Genomic DNA, 20202 nt, shown 5'->3' on the forward strand with positions numbered 1-20202 from the left:
CGGAGGATGATACAATGTATCCAGAGGTTGGTTGGGTGGAAGGTGAGGACCAGTGGGGTTCTGTCCTAGTGGCGATTGGAGGGGTGGGGTTAAAAGGCGAAGGTGCGGGCTGATCACTGTAACTCCCCTTCCCTTTCCGCCAAGGACATGCAGGTCCTTGGCCTCATCCATCGCCAGACCCTGGCCACACGACGCCTGGAGGAAGAGCGCCTCATCTTCCGACTAGGAACCCTCCAACCACACGGGATGAATGTAGGTTTCTCCAGCTTCCTCATTTCCCCTCCCCCCACCTTATCTCAGTCCCAACCCTCAGATTCAGCACCGCCCTCTTGACCTGCAATCGTCTTCCCGACCTCTCCGCCCCCAGCCCCTCTCCGGCCTATCACCCTCACCCTCACCTCCTCCACCTATCGTATTCCCAGCACCCCTCCCCCAAATTCCCTCCCCGCTACCTTTTATCTCAGCCCGCTTGGCACATCAGCCTCATTCCTGAAGAAGGGCTTATGCCCAAAACATCGATTCTCCTGTTCCTTGGATGCTGCCTGGCCTGCTGTGTTTTTCCAGCACCACATTTTTCAACTTAAATCTATGTACTTGGTTATTGATCCCTCCATCAAGGGAGCAAATGGTACCTTCCACCATGGTAGGATTTGAACCCTAGCCCCAAAGCATAAGTCAGAGGCTCTCGGTTACCAGTCCAATGTTAAAGCCACTATGTCACCAGCTGTACCAAATATAAGTCTCACTTTTCTTTCCCGTGTTTGGAACAGGGTATGCACATATTGTAACACACAAGCTATCACCATTTGTGTGGGTCACTGGGAATGGAGAGGAAAGTTCATTCATTCATAAATTGGTCTCAGGCTTCTCAAAGCTTGAGTATTTAGATTTGGACTCCTATGTTCAGCATGAAGCAAGTGGAGCTGTTTTACCAATGATCTGTGGTGCTCCTCCAAGATCAAAGTACAAGTCAATAAAACAACATCCTTACTGGATGGTTCGATATCGAATCATGGGCTTTTCACTTTGATTTCAAGGATCACCCTCTTCAGGAGATACTTGTAAACCATAACAGAAGATTAAAATAAAAAAAAAACAGGTGCAAGAGTTTTGTGTGAAGTCCTCCAGAAATACAAGTCTTTGACACTTCTGTGTTCTTCACATTTTGTCCTCTAGACCATTCCAATTTTAGTCATTCCACCAGCAACAACAACTTAGCTGCCTAGTCCTTCACTGGAAGTCTCTGCATAAACCTCTCCATCTTTCTCTCTCTCCTCCTTTAAGGCATTCCTCAAATCCGAAGTCTTCAACCAAGCTTTGAGTTCCCAGTCCTAATATCACTTTAATGTGCCCCAATGTCAAATTTCTAACTGATAATGCTATTGCGAATGTATTAGGATTGTTTCCTTCATTAAAGGTGTAATGTAAATACACATTGTTGTTGTTGTTGCACTTACCTGTTCACCATCATCCTCATCACTGCTGAGCTTCAGATCATCTTCGAGCATCCTGTAAGAGAAAAAATAACCATAAACAATCTTATAAAAAGATTAAAAACCAAAAGAACTGCAGATGCTGTAAGTCAGAAACAAAAACAGAAGTTGCTGGAAAAGCTCAGCAGGTCTGGCAGCATCTGTGCAGAGAAACCAGAGTTAATGTCTCGGGTCGAGTTCTGAGGAAGGGTCACTGGATCCGAAACGACAACTCTGATTTCTCTGCACAGATGCTGCCAGACCTGCTGAGCTTTTCCAGCAATTTCTGCAAGAAGATCGTTGCTCTGACTGACCACTGCATAGACATCTCTCAGAAAAGTCTATCCAGTTTGCCCCCATCGCTTGTCCTTTCCCTGTGCCGTTGCAGATGGTTTCCCCAAATTTCATTGTTTTCCTTTTCGGGCTTACTGCTGAATCCACGCAGTAAGGCAGTACATTCCATATCCTGAATGCACACTGCACGATAAATAAAACTCTCCTTATCTTCCCTCTGGGTTCTTTTGCCAATTATCAAGACATTACCTGAAATCTGTGACCTTGGGTCGCCATAGGTAAGGTCAGAAAATTATACATCAGTGAGCCCCAAACATATCGAACTAGACAAGTCATTTATTCCTGACCAGCTGTGGTTCCTGCATTCAGCACAGTGTGTAGGAGCTGGAACTTGAATCAATTACCTCAAAGCACATCAGCTCATCATGTCACTCTGCATCAGAACTCAGGACCCTAGCACTGTTGACATCTTATTCACCAACGTAAACATTCACTCCCTCCACCACTGACACACAATGGCATTAGTGTGCCCCATCTGCAAGAAGGCTCCTTTAACAGGGCAGCAGCATGGTTAGCACTGCTGCCTCACAGTGCTGAGTGTGTGTTGCTGGAAGAGCACAGCAGGTCAGGCAGCATCCGAGGAGCAGGAGAATCAATGTTTTTGGGCATGAGCCCTTCATCAGGAGTGAAGGACTTATGCCTGAAACGTTGATTCTCCTGCTCCTCGGATGCTGCTAGACCTGCTGTGCTTTTCCATTGCCACACACTCCACTCTGATCTCCAGCATCTGCAGTCCTCACTTTCTCCTTGATGCATCACAGTGCCAGGGATTCAGGTTCATTGCGTGGAGTTTGTACCAGTGTCTATGGATTTCCGCCAGGTGTTCTGGTTTTCTGCAGTCCAAAGATTTGCAGCTTAGGTGGATTGGCCAAGTTAAACTGCCCACAGTGTCCAGGTATGTGCAGGCTAGGTGGGTCGGCCCAAGTAGATATGAGGCAAAAGAGAGGACTGCAGATACTGGAAACCAGAGTTTAGATTAGAGTGGTGCTGGAATTCTGAGAGGATTCCTGATGAAGGGCTTTTGCCCGAAACATCGATTTTCCTGCTCCTCAGATGCTGCCTGACCTGTTGTGCTTTTCCAGCACCACTCTGATCTGAACCCTAGTAGATATGAGCATAGGGTGAGGGCTGGATATGGGCAGGATGCTCTTCGGAGGATCAACATTGACTGGATGGGCGGAATGGCCTCTTTCCGTGAGGAAGGGATTCTATGATTCTCACAGCAAATTCCAAATCTGTGGTCTCTATCACCTCAGAGCACAAGGTCAGCAGAGAAACAGGAACTCTACCAGTGGACACTGTCCCTCCAAGCCATACATGACCCTGACTTGGAACTACATCACTATTCCTTCACTGTCACTGGGTCAAAATCCTGGAACACTCTCCCTAACCACACCGAGAGTGGGACACCACATATCTGAACTGGAAAGATTCAAGAAGTCAGCTCATCACCACCACTAAGGCAATTAAGGATGGGGCAATAGATGCTCACAAAAGAATTTTAAAAGGCTGAAGTTACCCTAGTTTTCACAGACATGGAGCAAGGAAAAATATCTTGAGTGTCATAGATTAAACATGACCTAATTGGGCACTTAAGATGATAAAATGAGTTGACAGAGATGCTCTGGTACAAGACCGAAGAACAAGAATGCAAGGAGGCACAACATTAAAATGTTCAACTCGATGTTAGGAGATATGCGTTCACACAAATGGTGGTTGGTTGGTTTGGATGGCTGGTTTGCAATACAGAGTGATACCAACAGTACAAGTTCAATCCTTGCACCAGGTGAGGTCCTCCTTCTCAACCTCTCCCCTTGCCCAATGTATGATGACCCTCAGGTTAAAACACCATCAGTTCTCTCTCGCTCAAACAAGAGAGTGGGACTATGGTGACTTTCTTTAGAAAGCAGAAGTTAATTGACCCTATTATACTGAGGTTGCTAGACTCCTTTATTTGGGATAAAGCTATCAAGGGATATAGAAACAAACAGGGTGATTGGAGGTTTTCACAAAGATCTGTAGCTCGGGTTGTGGACTGTAGTTGGTTAGCTGAGCTGCTGGGTTACCATGCAGATGTTTCATTACCATGCTGGGTAACATCATCAGGACGACTGCCATGAGGCGCTGTTGTTCCATCTTGCTTGGTTCTTCTGTGGTCCAGTCTGTTTTAGTGAGTGTCACCTCTGGGTCTTCTCTGTACATTGGGTCTATGTGTTTGTTGATGACCATTTTGGTTGAAAGCCAGGCTTCCAAGAACTCTCTGGTGTGGGTTTGGTTAGCTTGTTCTAGAATGGTTACTTTCTCACAGTTAGATTAGATTGGATTAGATTCCCTACAGTGAGGAAACAGGCCCTTTGGCCCAACAAGTCCACACCGATCCTCCAAAGAGTAATCCACCCCCCTCTGACTAATACACCTAACACTATGGGTAATTTAGCTTGGCCAATTCACCTGACCTGCACATCTTTGGTTGAATTGATGGTCTGTGTGTACGGAGATGAGGGAGAGTGGATCCTGTTATTCAGTTGCCAGTTGATGCTCACGAAGTCGAATAGCTAGTTTTGTTTCTGTTTGTCCAATGCAGTGCTTGTTGCAGTTGTTGCAAGGGACTTTGTGTACCACATTGGTCCTACATGTTGTGGGTATGGGGGCCTTTGTCCTGGTAAGTAGTTGGCATAGTGTGGCTTTTAGTTGGTGTGCTACTATGATACCTAGTGTTTGTAACAGCCTGGTAGTTCATTCTGATATGGGTAGGATATGATGATCAGTGTGTTGATCGGGACAGTGTCTTCTTGGGATTGTCTATTGGATGTGATGCCTCTCTGTGGGTGCAAATTGTTCCCACTGCAGGCTGGCTGCTGATGCTGCATGTCTGTGCTTCCAAAGGGAATTGCCAATGCATTGGAGAGATCCCAGGCTGGCTTCCAGGGATTGGCAGATGCTGAGGAGAGTGGGCTGGTTCCCATGATTTATGTTTGGTTGTCGGCAACATGGAGGTCATTTAGGGAAAGCAGTGAGCTGAATCTATCAGGAATCCACTCTGGCTGCCATGTTGAGTTTTCCTGAAGTCTAGCTTGTTTGGTAAGATAGGCAGCAGAGTATTAATGAGACAAATTAGTCAGCCAACAAGGCACGTAAAAAGGCTTTCACATCAGTTGGCAAGTTTCCAGTGAGAAACTCCTCATATGTGGTGAAAAGCATAAAAAAATGATGCAAGGTGCTCCCAAAGTCAAGGTGGATCTTGCTGAACCTATTGCACGATTCTGTCACAAGACTCACTATGGCCCACATTACCCAGATCCCTATAAAATTTCTCTCAGCATAGTCTTCATCATTGCTCTGATGAAGTGTCACAGATCTTAAGCATAATTCTGTTCTCCTCCCTCCGCTAATACTAACAGACCTGCTGAGTGTTTTTACCACAACTTCCTGTTTGTGTTTTTAATTGTAAGCATTCACAATGATATAAGTCGCTGCTTTTAAATGTATCAGCTCCTCTGCATTGGGTAGCCTCCTTATCTCTAAGTTAGAAAATCAAAGGGAACAAAATCATCTCACTCTTGGGATTTGAGCACATCACCTATGAGGACAATATTCCCTGTGCAAAACACTGCCAGACGGTTTGAACTGAATGAAAAGTCATTACTGAGGGAGTGCTACACTTTTGGAGGGACAATACTGAGGGAGTGCTACACTGTTGGAGGAACAGTACTAAGGGAGTGCTACACTGTTGGAGGGACAATACTGACGGAGTGCTACAATGTCGGAGGGACAGTATTGAGGGAGTGCCACACTGTTCGAGGGACAATATTGACGGAGTGCTACAATGTCGGAGGGACAGTATTGAGGGAGTGCCACACTGTCAGATGGAAAGTACTGAGGGAGTGCTACACTGTTGGAGGGACAATACTGATGGAGAACTGCATTGTTGGAGGGCAGTAGTGAGGGAGTGCTACACTGTTGGAGGGACAGTACTGAAGGAGTGCCACACTGTTGGAGAGACAGTAGTAAGGAAATGCCACATTGTTGGAGAGACAGTACTGATAGAGAACTGCATTGTTGGAGGGCAGTACTGAGGGAGTGCTACAATGTTGGAGGGCAGTACTGAGGGACTGCTACACTGTTGGAGGGACAATACTGATGGAGTGCTACAATGTCGGAGGGACAGTACTGAGGGAGTGCCACACTGTTCGAGGGACAGTACTGAGGGAGTGCTACACTGTCAGAGGGACAGTTCTGAAGGAATACTACACTGTCAGGTGGAAAGTACTGAGGGAGTGCTACACTGTTGGGGTCAGTACTGAAGGAGTGCCACACTGTTGGAGAGACAGTAGTAAGGAAATGCCACATTGTTGAAGAGACAGTACTGATGGAGAACTGCATTGTTGGAGGGCAGTACTGAGGGAGTGCTACACTGTTGGAGGGACAGTACTAAAGGAATGCTACAATATTGGAGGGACAGTACTGAGGGAGTGCCACACTGTTGGAGGGACAGCACTGAGGCAGTGATACACTGATGGAGAATCAGTACCGAAGGAGGTCTACATTGTTGGAGGGGCAGTACTGTGTGTATGCTATACTGTTGGAGGGACAGTGCTGAGGGAGAACCATACTATCAGAGGTGCTGTCTATTGGCTGAAGTTGTTAAATAGAAGCCCAGTCTATCTTGTTAAACAGAGTCCTAGGCAAAAGAGCCCTTGCCATTGTTTCAAAGAAGAACAACAGAGTTCTCCTGGCTGTCCAACCCAATATTTTACTGTTCAATCGACATCTCAAAAACAGCCAATCCATTATGTGTTACAACGTTGTTTGTGGGAGCTTGCTGTGCCCAATTTGCTTGCTATACTTCCCATATACCAACATTGCCGACAGTCATTCCCACATTTCAACACTGGACTGTGTTTGAGTGTAGGCAGTATTTGGAAGTTGTTTTAGGATATTTGGAGATCATGAAAGTCATGTCTTTCTCTCTAGTGTTAAGGGCATTGTTATAATGCACCAACACACAGGCACGCACATGTACATATATGCACACACATGTACATGCACGCACACACTCAATCCACCAGAGAACAAAGGCAAACAGCAAAATGGCATGGATCTATTTGTAAACTAATCAAGTTTTAGTACAGGCTTTACACAGCAGGGGAAAGGATTGGATTAAAGAGGGGAGGAATTTCCAATTCAATTACACAAGGTAGGATTGAGGCTGAAGAGCCGCTCATTATGAAACAATTAACAAGAGATTAAGCTTGCAAAAGAAACCAAGCAAGCTGCAGTTGCTTCAGTTTGCAGCCTGGCTGTGTGCTTTCGCCCTGTGAGGAGGCAGGGGAAGGCTGCCTCTGCTATGGTTGTATGCCTGGAACCAGATCCCTCTCTGCTCTCTGTATCAGAGTAAATCAGGCCAAGCATCCAGCAGCTCTACCTTGTCATTGGAATAGCGCAAGTAACTTGCCTGCTATGGATCCTTTCTGGCGCCAAATGCAATTAGTGTAATTACAGTTTAAAACAGCGAAGGTAATCCCGGAGTTAGTTAGCTGCCACCTCACAATTGGCTGTAGCATTTAATTAATTGCCTCCTTTTTCTTATCATCATTTCCCATACAGGAATGTAACGCCAAAAACACACTGCCTTCAAACATGGAGTGACTGAAAATAAATTACCCTCTGAAACAACTTTGCCAAAACCTAAATCTTTGACCATTAAAATCTCAGTTCTCTTTCACAGGCAGCAGACAGGTTTATTCTTTCTGTCTCTCTCTCTGCTACTTTACCATTGACCTTCCAACCTTGAATTAGGAACTGACAATTGATGGGGAATTTTAATGCATTAAAGTAATGGCTGTCCCATTAGGGGGCCTATTTGAATCTCCCACCTGTCCTGCTCTCTTACAGCATCAGTGCTTCTGCCTAGTTACCCCTCCCCGCTGTGTAATATGCCTGCATGCTGTGAGGCATAAAGGGAAGGGGAGAGGTTGGGGGGTGGGTGGTGGTGGGCGGGGGTGATGTGGGTAGGTGGTTGGAGGACCTTTGCAATCATTTGAATTGCAAAGAGGAGGCTGTCCCCTTTCCACTCATCAATGTTAAATTTGCGTAGTTACATGCAACCATCTGAGACCTCCCAGCGACACCTGCCTTCATTGTATTTACTTGGAGAAATGATTCTATTCTCTCCGTTTGTTCAGGTCACACTTAAAGAAGCCCTGTCAGGATTTGTTTTTAGAAAAAAGGCCCCAGATTCTTTGTGTTCAACCGCAAGTGGCAGGACTGTCCATTCCCTTTATTCCTTGTTCTTGTGTTTTGAAAATCGACCACCCATTAGAGCCAAATTGCCTTTTAACTGTCCTCCGCTGGCTCTTTGTTTGCCTGGCAATGACTGTCGAGTGTTAACATGAGCTATCACTTCAGCCTATTTAACTTGCCTTGGCTTGACAGCTTCACAATGGCTCCTCTCCCACTTCACTCAGCCCCTGTGATTTACCAGTGGGGAATGTGCGAGGGACCGGCATGGTCTGTGTGTCTGCAAGGGTACTCTGCAAAGGTTTGCTCGAGTTAAAAACGCGCTCAAAGTAACAGCCAAGGGAGGGAATGGAAAAAGCCTCTCTGGCCCACTTAGTGAGAAAGCCTGATGTGAGTATCTACAGTCTGTTTCCGTTTTTGTTTCCCAGAAATGGGATGTTAAATGAACCCAAAGTCCAAACACTTGATTGCTTCTTGTTAAAGCAATGCTTCATTCACAGGGGACCACTAAACGTGACTGTCTGTCAGGAGGGTGTCGCACACCTGGTTTTTGTACAATTCCTGCTTTGTGTTAATTCCCACACTAGGGCTATGAGAGAACAATGTATAAAGAGTTGAGATATTGTTACAGCAATTTATTTCTCAGATGTCATAAACTATATTATTTTTTCTTCAGTTCAAATAAGCAGTTGCTGATTTGTTTTGAAAAAAAAACACAACAAAAGGACTGGACAAGATCGCTGCAAAGTCAAGGGATTTGTTTTTAAACAGACCTTGGACTACTGCTGGACTGTGAGCGAGGTTGCAGGTTAATCTGTAGGTCACCTCTTTGACCGTCCAGGTCCACCTGATGGATTTTGCAAGCGTGCCTGTAAATAGGCAGTCATCCAGCATGAACTAGCTAACACCAATAGTTGGAGCTAAGGGTTGATTAAGGTGTTGATGGAGATGTTGACATAGTGGAAGTCCAGAACATCCAAGTCATGTTCTGGGGCTGTGGGTTCAAACCTCACCATCGTAGATGGTAATATTTGAGTTCAATTTTAAAATAAAGTACGTGTAACCACAGTCAGTCGTCATAAAACGCCCATCAGGGATTCACAAATATATTTTCTACCAGGAAATCTGTCATCATTACTTTGACTAGCCTACATGTACTCAAGACCCACAGCAATGGACTTGACTCTTAACTGTTCTGCAGGAAATTAGGGCTGGGTAATAGCCTCAGTGAATAAACACCTAAAGTTGTCTTTGTCCCAGAGGACCAGAGGGTTGTTCATTCATTTGGGATACAGTACTGATTGGTGGTGTAACCTGAGGATTACCACATCTCAGATAAGGTTGAGAACAAAAGACTTTCATGGTAAACTTGACTGGTGAAGAGATTGGACCCAGGCTGTTGGCAGCACTCTGGAGTGCAAGCCAGCCATTCAGCCAACTGAGCTAACCAATGCCCTAAATGACATAAATTGCTGTTTACAGTCCCAGTGCAACACTGAGAAGATGCTACACTGTTAGAAATTCCAACTGATAGTTTAAGCTTGGAACCTGCCCTCTCAGGTAGATGGAATAGCACTATTTGAAAAAGGAACAGGGGAATACTCCCTTGTGTCCCGGTCAGTTTCAATCATAGGAACGCAAGAAACAGAAGCTGGGAGTAGATCACTTAGCCTGTTGAGCTGTCTTGCCATCTAAACAAGACTGGGGCTGATCGGCAACAAAAGCAGTAAGTGCTGGAGAAACTCAGCAGATCTGGCAGCATCTGTACAGAGAAAAACAGAGTTAACATTTCAGTTACCCTTTATCAGATATTAATTCCTCGTTTAAAGATGTACAGCTAGAGATGTGCAGCTTGGAAACAGACACTTGAGTCCAACTCGTCCATGCCGACCAGATCTCCGACCTTAATCTAGTCCCATGTGCCAGCACTTGGCCCATATCCCTCCAAACCCTTCCTATTCATGAACCCATCCAGATGCCTTTCAAATGTAATAATTGTACCAGCTTCCACCACTTCCTGTGGCAGCTCATTCCATTCACACACCACTCTCTACTTTTCCTGCCAACTCAGCAAAGCTGTCAACTCCTGATCTCCCCAAAATATCCCTTAACCAGCATCACTAAAACAGATGAACTGGCTATTGTCATGTTGCTGTTTATGGAATCTTGCTGCTTGTAAAATGAGTACTGTGTTTCCAATACCACAACAGTGATTACAATTCACAAATGTTTCAGCAGCTGGGAAGTGCTTTGGAATGCCCCTTTTATATTCTCCCTCTTTAAATACGTATCCAATTCCTTTTTTTAAACAGCCTTGTCAATAGATATTGAGACATTTGTAAGTGCTTATTCTGTTGCGGCTGTTTGAGAGAGCTGGTATTATGTTGTCTGGCAGTAATGGAAGTGCTCCACTTACAAATGCTCGACAAATAATATTAAAAGTAGGTTTGGCAACCACACACGGACAGTGTGCCAACATCCTGTGGCACGATATTTTTCAAGTCCTCACTTTCGCAGAAGGTAGCTTTCCTATTCCAGCTGGGGCGATGATGGCTGTCACCATGTGGAGGACCCTTGCCTGTTCATGGGTCACAAATCAGATCAAACCAGCCTCTGAGCATGCAGCTCATGTAACTACTGGAGAACTGGACAATGGCACTTAGGAAGGAGTGGGTAGCTGGTCCAAGATGAACATCTCGAAACGTGAGCAGAGCAAACTCTGCCGAGACGTATAAATAATAAGAAGAAAACAACAGTTACAGATGCACCCAGTACTCTTTCCAATACACGATGGTGCATATCTCTGTATACCTTGGCCTTTGTAATGAAAATACCAGAGAACTGGGAATGCTTTCAACTGCCTTCTCCTCAGCTTTTGAAATGCATATGTGTTTTGTTTTCCACACTCTTGGGATGAAATCAATTCTTTACATGACAGGTCAGAGGTCCAGAAAAAAACGAAACCGGCGAAGAGAAAAAGCAAACAGGATGAGATTTTCCGTAGCTCCTCTCACAGCCCAGAGCCCTGATCGCATCACTTGCGATTTTCGAACAGAAATCGCCCACAAGTCATGAACACCTGGGCGGCACGGTGGCACAGTGGGTTAGCACTGCTACCTCACAGCGCCAGAGACCTGGCATTCAATTCATGCCTCAGGCAACTGTCTGTGTGGAGTTTGCACATTCTCCCCGTGTCTATGTGGGTTTCCTCCGGGTGCTCCGGTTTCCTCCCACAGTCCAAAAATGTGCAAGTTAGATGAATTGGCCATGCTACAATTGCCCGTAGTGTTAGATGAAGGGGTAAATGTAAGGGAATGGGTCTGGGTGGGTTGCTCTTTGGAGGGTCGGTGTGGATTTGTTGGGCTGAAGGGCCTGTTTCCACACTGTAAGTAATCTAATCTAACCTGCCTGTACCACCCCATCCCGGCAAAATGCCCCACTCACCCTCAGCAACAGAACAGCCTCACTCAGCAACCTGAGCAATTGTCAGCCTTTATTCACTGGCGGCACTCTCGCCTCTGAGTCATGGTTTCAAATTCACTGCAGAGATCCTTTCAATTTATCCATGGGATACGGGCATTGTGGGCTGGGTTAACCTTAATTACCTGTCCCTAGCTGCCCTGGAGAAGATAGTGGACAGTGGCTTCCTTAAACTGCTTTAGTCCATTGATCCACAATGCTGTTAGGGAGGAAGTTCAAGGATTTTAACTCAGCGATCCTGATGGAATGGAGACATATTTCCAAGGCAAGAGTAGTTAAATGGTTTAGAGGGGAGCTTGGAAAGGGAAAGCTGATTAGCCCAGATATCACAGTGTTGCATTCATAATTAAGAACCAGCTCATCAGTTGCCTCTCTGAAATTCTTGCGGGGATCAACGACTGACTTATCGTCATCTGCCTGATGATCACCAACAAGCAGATCGCGATATTTGTGAGTGCTTACGTCCCAACTCTTGACTCGGAGGACGAAGTCAAGGAGTCATTCTGCGCCAACCTTGACACACTGTTGTCAAGCATCCCCAAGGACAACAAGATAACTCTTCTTGAAGACTTCGATGCCACTGTTGGTCAAAACCACAACCTTTGGAATGGCACCCAGGAAGAGAAGACAACCTCAATGCCAATGAAGCAAAAACAGAAATTGCTGGAAAAGCTCAGCAGGTCTGGCAGCATCTGTGGAGAGAAATCAGAGTTAATGTTTCAGGTTTAGTTGATCTTTCCTCAAACCCTTCCATTATTCTGAGGAAGGGTCACTCGAAGTGAAACATTAACTCTGTATTCTCTCACAGATGCAGCCAGACCTGCTGAGCTTTTCCAGCAATTTCTGGTTCTGATTTACTGTATCTGCAGTTCTTCCAGTTTTTATTTAGTGTTCAACTCCAAAAGAGTCCTTCTTCTCACAAAATGCGCTAAGTACAACATCACTGTCAAAAACACACTGCTCCATCAGAAAATCAAACTCAAACCACCTTGGAGGCACCCACACTCAAAACAACGGCATTGCTCTCGGGACTGTTGGAATGTGAGTTTCACCAGGGCTATGATCAACTAAGATGACTGCTGGACTTATAATCATCTTATCTATTCCACAATATCTATCAGATGACACAGAGGGAGGAGAGTTCAGAAGAAGAAGACCTGGCTAATATTCAATATCGAGACCCTGGGTGACATGGTCACCATGCAACATCTCCAGGACTCACCCACTAGAAACCTACCTCAGGAATACTGAGAGGACATGGGAGAACACTGGAGTCTGCTTAAATCAACCATTCTCAGTACCTGCAATAACACCCATGGTACAAGTCCAGGAAACATCAGGACTAGCCCAAAGAAAATGATGGGGAAATTGAACAGCTCACCTCCATGAGAAGGACTAGTGACTAGGAAGGACTAGGACATGTGACTAGTAGAATGACTTGTAATCGTATACTGCAAAGTTGTATAAGCTTACAATGTAGGATCAGGCCAATCAGCTCATCATTTCTGTGACAGATCCACTATATACCGACAAATACTTACCTTAAACATTGCTTCAATTACTCACTGTCTAAAGCAATCACGCCTCACTGTCCCAGTGATGACCCTCATGTCACAAAATTGCTCTAAACGTTAAGAATCTTTGGTAACTTTCCCCTTGCATTTCAACGCATAAAGATGGATAAATCCCCAGGACCTGATCATGTGTACTCTAGAACCCTATAGGGAGCTAGGGAAGTGATTGCTGAGATATTTGTATCATCGATGATCACAGGTGAGGTTCCAGACGACTGGAACTTGGCTAACGTGGTGCCACTGTTTAATAAGGGTGGTAAGGAAAGCCAGAGAACGATAGACCAGTGAGCCTGACATTGGTGGTGGGCAAGTTCTTGGAGGGAATCCTGAGGGACAGGATTGACATGTATTTGGAAAGATAAGGACTGATTAGGGATAGCCAACATGGCTTTGTGCATGGGAAATCATGTCTTACAAACTTGACTGAATTATTTGAAAAAGTAGCAAAGAGAATTGATGAGGGCAGAGCAGTGGACGTGATCTATATGGACTTCAGTAAGGCGTTCAACAAGGGAGACTGATTGGATTTCATGGAATACAGGGAGAACCAACCATTTGGATACAGAACTGGCTCAAAGGTAGGAGACAGAGGGTGGTGGTGGAAGGTTGTTTTTCAGACTGGAGGCCTTTGACCAATGGAGAGCCACAAGGAACAGTGTTGGGTCCACTACTTTTTGTCATTTATATAAATGATTTGGATATGAACATAGCAGGTATGCTTAGCAAGTTTGCAGATGACACCAAATGGACAGCAAAGAAGGTTACTTCAGATTACAACGGGATCTTGATCAGATGGGCTAATGGGCTGAGGAGTGGCAGGTGGAATTTAATTTAGATAAGTGCAAGGTGCAGCATTTTGGGAAAGCAAATCTTAGCAGGACTTATACACTTAATGGTAAGGTCCTAGGGAGTGTAGATGAACAAAGAAACCTTGGAGTGCAGGTTCATAGCTCTTTGAAAGTGGAGTCGCAGGTAGGATAGCGAAGAAGGCATTTGGTATGCTTTCCTTTATTGGTCAGAGTATTGAGAACAGGAGTTGGGAGATCATGTTGTGGCTGTACAAGATATTGGTTAGGCCACTATTGGAATATTACATGCAGGTCTGGTCTCCTTCCTATTGGAAGGATGTTGTGAAATTTGAAAATGTTCAGAAAAGATTTACAGGAATGTTGCCAGGGTTGGAGGATTTGACAGACTCGCGCCTATTGTACACTATGCTACTTTCTCCCCAACCCCACCGTCCTCTCACTTATCTCTCCACCCTTCAGGCATCTGCCTGAATTCCTGATGAAGGGCTTTGCCCGAAACATCGATTTTCCTGCTCCTCAGATGCTGCCTGAACTGCTGTGCTTTTCCAGCACCACTTTAATCCAGAATCTGGTTTCCAGCATCTGCAGTCATTGGTTTTACCTTGGAGGATTTGAGCTATAGGGAAACGTTGAATAGGCTTGTGCTGTTTTCCCTGGAGTGTCGGAGGCTGAGGGGTGACCGTATAGAGGTTTATAGAATCATGAGGGGCATGGATAGGCTAAACAGACAAGGTGTTTTCCCTGGGGTGGGGGAGTCCAGAACTAGAGGACATAGGTTTAGGGTGAGAGGGAAAAGATATAAAAGAGACCTAAGGGGCAACTTTTTCACACAGAGGGTGGTGCGTGTATGGAAGTGGTGGAGGGTAGTACAATTGCAATATTTAAAAGGCATCTGGAAGGTATGTGAATAGGAAGGGTTTGGAGGGATATGGGCCGGGTGTGGCAGGTGAACAAAGAGACCTTGGAGTGCAAGTTCATAGCTAGATTGGGTTGGGAAATCTGGTCAGCTTGGACAAGTTGGATCAAAGGGTCTGTTTCCGTGCTGTACATCTCTATGACTCTATGACTGAGGCTTCTTCAATGCCAACAAAGTAGTTTATGGTCCAAAGTAGTATATGGACTAAACCCCTGTGCTCTAAAGACGAACAAAAACTTCCCAAGGACAACCAGGCAATAAACACCTGCTGGAGAGAGCATTTCCAAGAACACCTCAACTGTAAAACCAATGATAACTTGGAAATCATCAACCAAATCCCCAGAGATCCATGCAAGGTAACATGGGAGAACTTCCCAGTGTGACTAAAGTACAAGATGCCATAAGGTGCCTAAGGACCAAGGAGGCTGCTGGTCCTGATGGGATTCCTGCAGAGATCCTAAAGGAGGATGGCCCACAGCTCCATGAACACATACATGCTTTGCTCTTAAAGGTTTGGCTCAAAGTTGAAATTCCCTTGGAGCTCAGTGATTGTGACCATAAGGATGGCCAGGTTGACTGTAGGAAATGACAGTGGCATCTCTGTTCTGTCAACCACTGGCAAATTACTTGGAAGCCTCCTTGACAATAGAGTTCTGTCCTTACCTAAGGAAATATTGTCTGAATCGCAGTGCAGCTTCTGCCCATCCAGAGGAACAACAGACCTGACCTTCACAGTATGTCAATGACAAGAAAAATGTCAGGAACAGAAACAACTGCTTTGTGTGGCCTTGACTGACCTAAGACCTTTGATACAGTTAACTGCCAAGCTCCCTAGTGGACACTACCATGATGTGTCTGTGATCCTGATAGGTTCATCAGGATACTGAGTCTGCTGCGTGATGTCATGTCTGCAACAGTGCTTACAAATGGCAGATTGGAGGCGGAGATGAGGTCAAGTGGGGCTGCATCATCACAACCACCCAATTCACTATCTTCACTACTGCCATCCTCCATCTCACTGGCCAAATTCTGCTCAAGAAAATTCAAATCACTTACCATATGGATGGCAGCCTGTTCAAACTTCATAGGTTCAAGACTAAGGGCAAGGTCTCTACCACCTCCATCTTGGAGCATCAATATGCTGATGACAATGCCATCGCAGCACACTCTGCAGTAGAGATGCAGTGCATCTTAGATGGCTTTGCCAAGGCATAAAATCTCCTCGGCTCTACCCTTCACACAATAAAAAGACTCTAGTTGTCCATTAACCACCATCTGACTGTCCCTCCAACAATTAGGGTTAACAACTATCCCCTTGAAAATGTGGATCACTTCTCGACTTGATCCTCAATCTCTACCACGAGGGTGAGAGGAATTATCAAATGATCCAAAAATGAATGTTCCAATGATCCCATGAACCTATGGTATAATCTGTATCAATGATGTGCCCACCTTGTCATCCAGCATCAAATCACAATTATCCCAATGCTGGAAAAGATGCCAATTATTTGCCAAATTGTACCCATCCCTCCCAAAGCATTTCCATCCAATTGCCAGAACAGAATGGGAAATAAACAATTAATGGCCATTGTCAGAAAAGGGATGTAACATTGCTTAAAATGTGGGAATGGAGATCATTGCTTTTCAATCTTACGAGAGGTGTGAAGGTTCTGAACTTCATTAAAAACAAATCTCATGTTTAAGAAATACTAGTGCATTGCATCCCCTGTAATTAGCAATCATATCAAACTAAACAAAATAATCACTGTACCTCTGGCCCTTTAATTCACTCTTCCTTCTATTTAACAGATAAATATTATCCTTTCATGGTTTCAAACTAACGTGTGATTAGTTGTGAGTTGTAACCATTGGAATTTAACTCAAGTTATTCCTTGAAGAGATTGTATGTGCATTTACCCTTTTCTTTCCACTGATGCTTCACTTACTTAGCTCTTGATGAACACACACAATCCTTACACAGGAATCTTCTCCTGATGCTCTGGTTGCACTCTGTCAAGCCTTAACATATCTCAGCTCTAGTCAGACAGCTATCCAAGATCATCTCCAAAGACTTGAAATCAGATCAACGATCAAAGTTTATTACAAGCAGCAACAGACCAGCAAAACCACTCCGTAGCCTCACAGAACCATGGCTGAGACTCCCAGTGCGGTGCTGGCAGAGGGCTGTACTTTGGGAGCGTCTAGGATCAGATGGCATAATTTCAGAATAAGGGCCTATCCATTATAGACAGAGATGAATAAAGGAATCGAGGGTTGTGGGTGTAAGGCAGAAGGGATGCACAATGTTTGGAGGAAACGTTAGGCCGATGTCCAGTCTGCCTTCATAGGTTCAAGGTAACAGATTGCACAGTTGCATTCTGAAGATGGGAAGAAGAAACTTATATTTTTTTGGCATTTTCATAACCCCAGAACACCTGTTTTACAGACAGTTGGGTACTTTTGGAGTGCAGTGATGTTCATAATGTCAGGAAACCCAGCAATGTCATACAATCATGACATGCATCTTCAAAACATCATTCGAGATGTTTGTTAGGGAATGAGCACTGGCCAGGACCCTGGGGGGGCAACTCCCTTTTTTTTTAGATTACTTACAGTGTGGAAACAGACCCATCAGCCCAACAAGTCCACACCGACCCGCCGAAGCGCAACCCACCCAGACCCATACCTCTACATTTACCCCTTCACCTAACACTACGGGCAATTTAGCATGGCCAATTCACCTAACCTGCACATTTTTGGACTGTGGGAGGAAACCGGAGCACCTGGAGGAAACCCATGCAGACACAGGGAGAACGTGCAAACACCACACAGTCAGTCGCCTTGCTGTTCTTTGAACTAGAATATCCAGCTGACATGCCATAGGAAGAGCAGGGGAGTTCTTCTGTGTCCAGCCTAGTAACTATCCTTCCACTAACAAAGCTTATCGAACTGACACAAAAACATAAGTTACTGTAAATGCTCAGCAGTTCTGGCAGCATCTGTGAAGAGAAATCAGAGTTAACATTTTGGACCCATAACATTAATGTTGATTTCTCTCCACAGATGCTGCCACACCTGCTGAGCTTTTCCAGCAACTTCTGTTTTTGCTTCTATTTACAACATCCACACTTCTTTTGGTTTTTATTACTGAACTGATCGTCCAATCACTGTCAGATCTTTTTTTGTGCTAAGCACTGTATGCAATTTGTCATCTGCAACCAAAAGTGACCACAATTTAGAAAGTACTCATCAACTGATTTTCGGGAACCTTATGAAAAGACTCTATGTAACACACATCCTTTGTTTTGTGCAGCCAGGTACAGCTAAGACTGAGGAAGTAGATATCCATGGAAGGAGGTTTGGCAAAACCAAAAATTCATGGTTTCCCTGCCAGAAGTGATCCCAAAGAAATAATTCAATACTTTGTCACATTTAATGCTGATTTCCAACACCATACATTAAATACTTTCTAAGGAAAGATGTGTAACTATTTGATTTTCTGTGACCTTTGGAAGTTCAATGTAAGTAAAACCCCACGGAAAGACTACTGTTTCGCAAGCACCTAATTCATTCATATGCAGCCTATGTGGGAGCAGAAGTTTGCCATTCAGGCCCTTCCCCAACTCAGTGAGATCATGGCTGATCTGATAATACTCAACTCCATCTGCTGCCTTATGCCCATAACCCCCAATTCCGTTACTGGCCCAACCTTGGTAGCTTCTGTTGGAAAGGAGTTCAGAGAATCCCCACTCCCTGAAAGAAGAAATTCCTCCTCATCTCTGTCTGAAATTGGTAGTCCCTTATTCTGAAATGATGTCCTGTGGTCGTAGACTCTCTCGCAATGGGAACTGACGTTTCCTCATCAATCCTGCCAAATCCCCAATGAATCATGTCCGTTTCAATAAGTTCACACTTCTCAATCTTCTCCATTACAATGAGCACAAACCCAACCTAGTCAATTCATCCTCATAACAAAGTCCAAACCACACAAGAATCTATCCACTATCTACACGGCACAGGTCAGGAGTGTGATGGAATGCTCCCCACATGCCTCGATGGGTGTCCTCAGACATTCACCCACAATGACACATAATAATTGATACCCCTTCCCCTGACATCTACTCACACTGACACTCATAGCTTTATGTTCCAGATTTATTCACTGATTTTAAAGTTGTTGCTACAGTGGCATTTAAACCTTAGTAGCCATAGCACTTGGTCTCAGCCTTTGGATTGCTAGTCCAGTGACATTGCCGCTACACCACGAACACCCAGTCAATCTCCTTCTTTTCACATATATCAGCTATTCCCAAAGTTAGTATTGTCTGTGCTTTCAACACAGAGTCTTAGAGTAATACAACATGGAAACAGGTCTTTCGGCCCAAAACTGGTCTATGCTGACAATGGCAGCCACTCAGCTAATTCCAATTGCCCATATTTGATCCATATCCCTCTAAACCTTGTACCTGTCCAGATGTTTTTTAAATGTTGCTATAGTACCTGCCTCAGCCACTTTCTCTGGCCGCCCATTCCACATACACACCATTCTCTGTGTGAAGTAGATGCCCTTCAGGTCTGTCTGAAATCTTGTCCCTCTTACCTTAAACCGATGCCTTGTAGCTTTTAATTCTCCTTCCCTGGGAAAAAGACTTTATGCATTCATCCTGCTATGCCCCTCATGATTTTATACACCTTAATAATGTCACCCCTCATTCTCCTTCTTTAGAGTCCTACCCTGGCCAACCTCTCCCTATAAATCAGACCTACTAGTCCTGACAACATCCTCATAAATCTTCTTTGCACTCTTTCCAATTTAACTATGTCTTTCCTCTAACAGGGTGATCAAAACTGTACACAATACTCCAAGTGCAGCCTCACCAGTGACTCACACAACTGTAACATAACGCCCCAACTCCTGTACTCAATGCCTCCACCAATGAAGGCCACCATGCTAAATGCTTCCTTCACTACCCTGTCTACCTGTGACACTGCTTTCAACATCCTTATAGACAGTTCATACCAGAGTGTGGCGCTCATTTCATGTAATAAAAATCTCATCTCTTTTCTAATAAACAGATCAAAGATGTTATTACACATTTCTGAAGCAGGTTGGACTTGATCTCAGGTCTCCTAGCTCCAAGGTAGGGACACTACCATTAGCCATAAGCCCTGATAACTGCATTAAACCTGTGTTTTCTGGTTACTGACTGTTCTGGCATTGGAAATAGTTTATCTTAATTCGCGCAATCAAACCCCTTCATAATTTTGAATGCCAGCACTAAATCTCTGCTCTGTGGAGAACGATCCCAGTTTTTTTGGTCTCCCTCCAGAGAATTGAAGCCTCTCCTCACTGGGTC

The 20202-nt window shown here is 44.7% G+C and overlaps 1 protein-coding gene across 4 annotated transcripts in view; it reads right to left on the bottom strand.

Moving 5' to 3' along the window:
* aff2 (AF4/FMR2 family, member 2) overlaps positions 1–20202 on the bottom strand; it is a 535365-nt gene that overhangs the window by 156075 nt on the left and 359088 nt on the right. For all 4 annotated transcript variants that reach the window (XM_072595595.1, XM_072595594.1, XM_072595593.1 and 1 more), the window contains one exon: positions 1458–1509. In XM_072595595.1, coding sequence (XP_072451696.1) covers positions 1458–1509 — 52 coding nt within the window. The remainder of the gene's footprint in view (positions 1–1457; positions 1510–20202) is intronic.

The sequence above is a fragment of the Chiloscyllium punctatum genome, chromosome 25 (genome assembly GCF_047496795.1).
Source record: "Chiloscyllium punctatum isolate Juve2018m chromosome 25, sChiPun1.3, whole genome shotgun sequence".
Taxonomy (NCBI): Eukaryota; Metazoa; Chordata; class Chondrichthyes; order Orectolobiformes; family Hemiscylliidae; genus Chiloscyllium; species Chiloscyllium punctatum.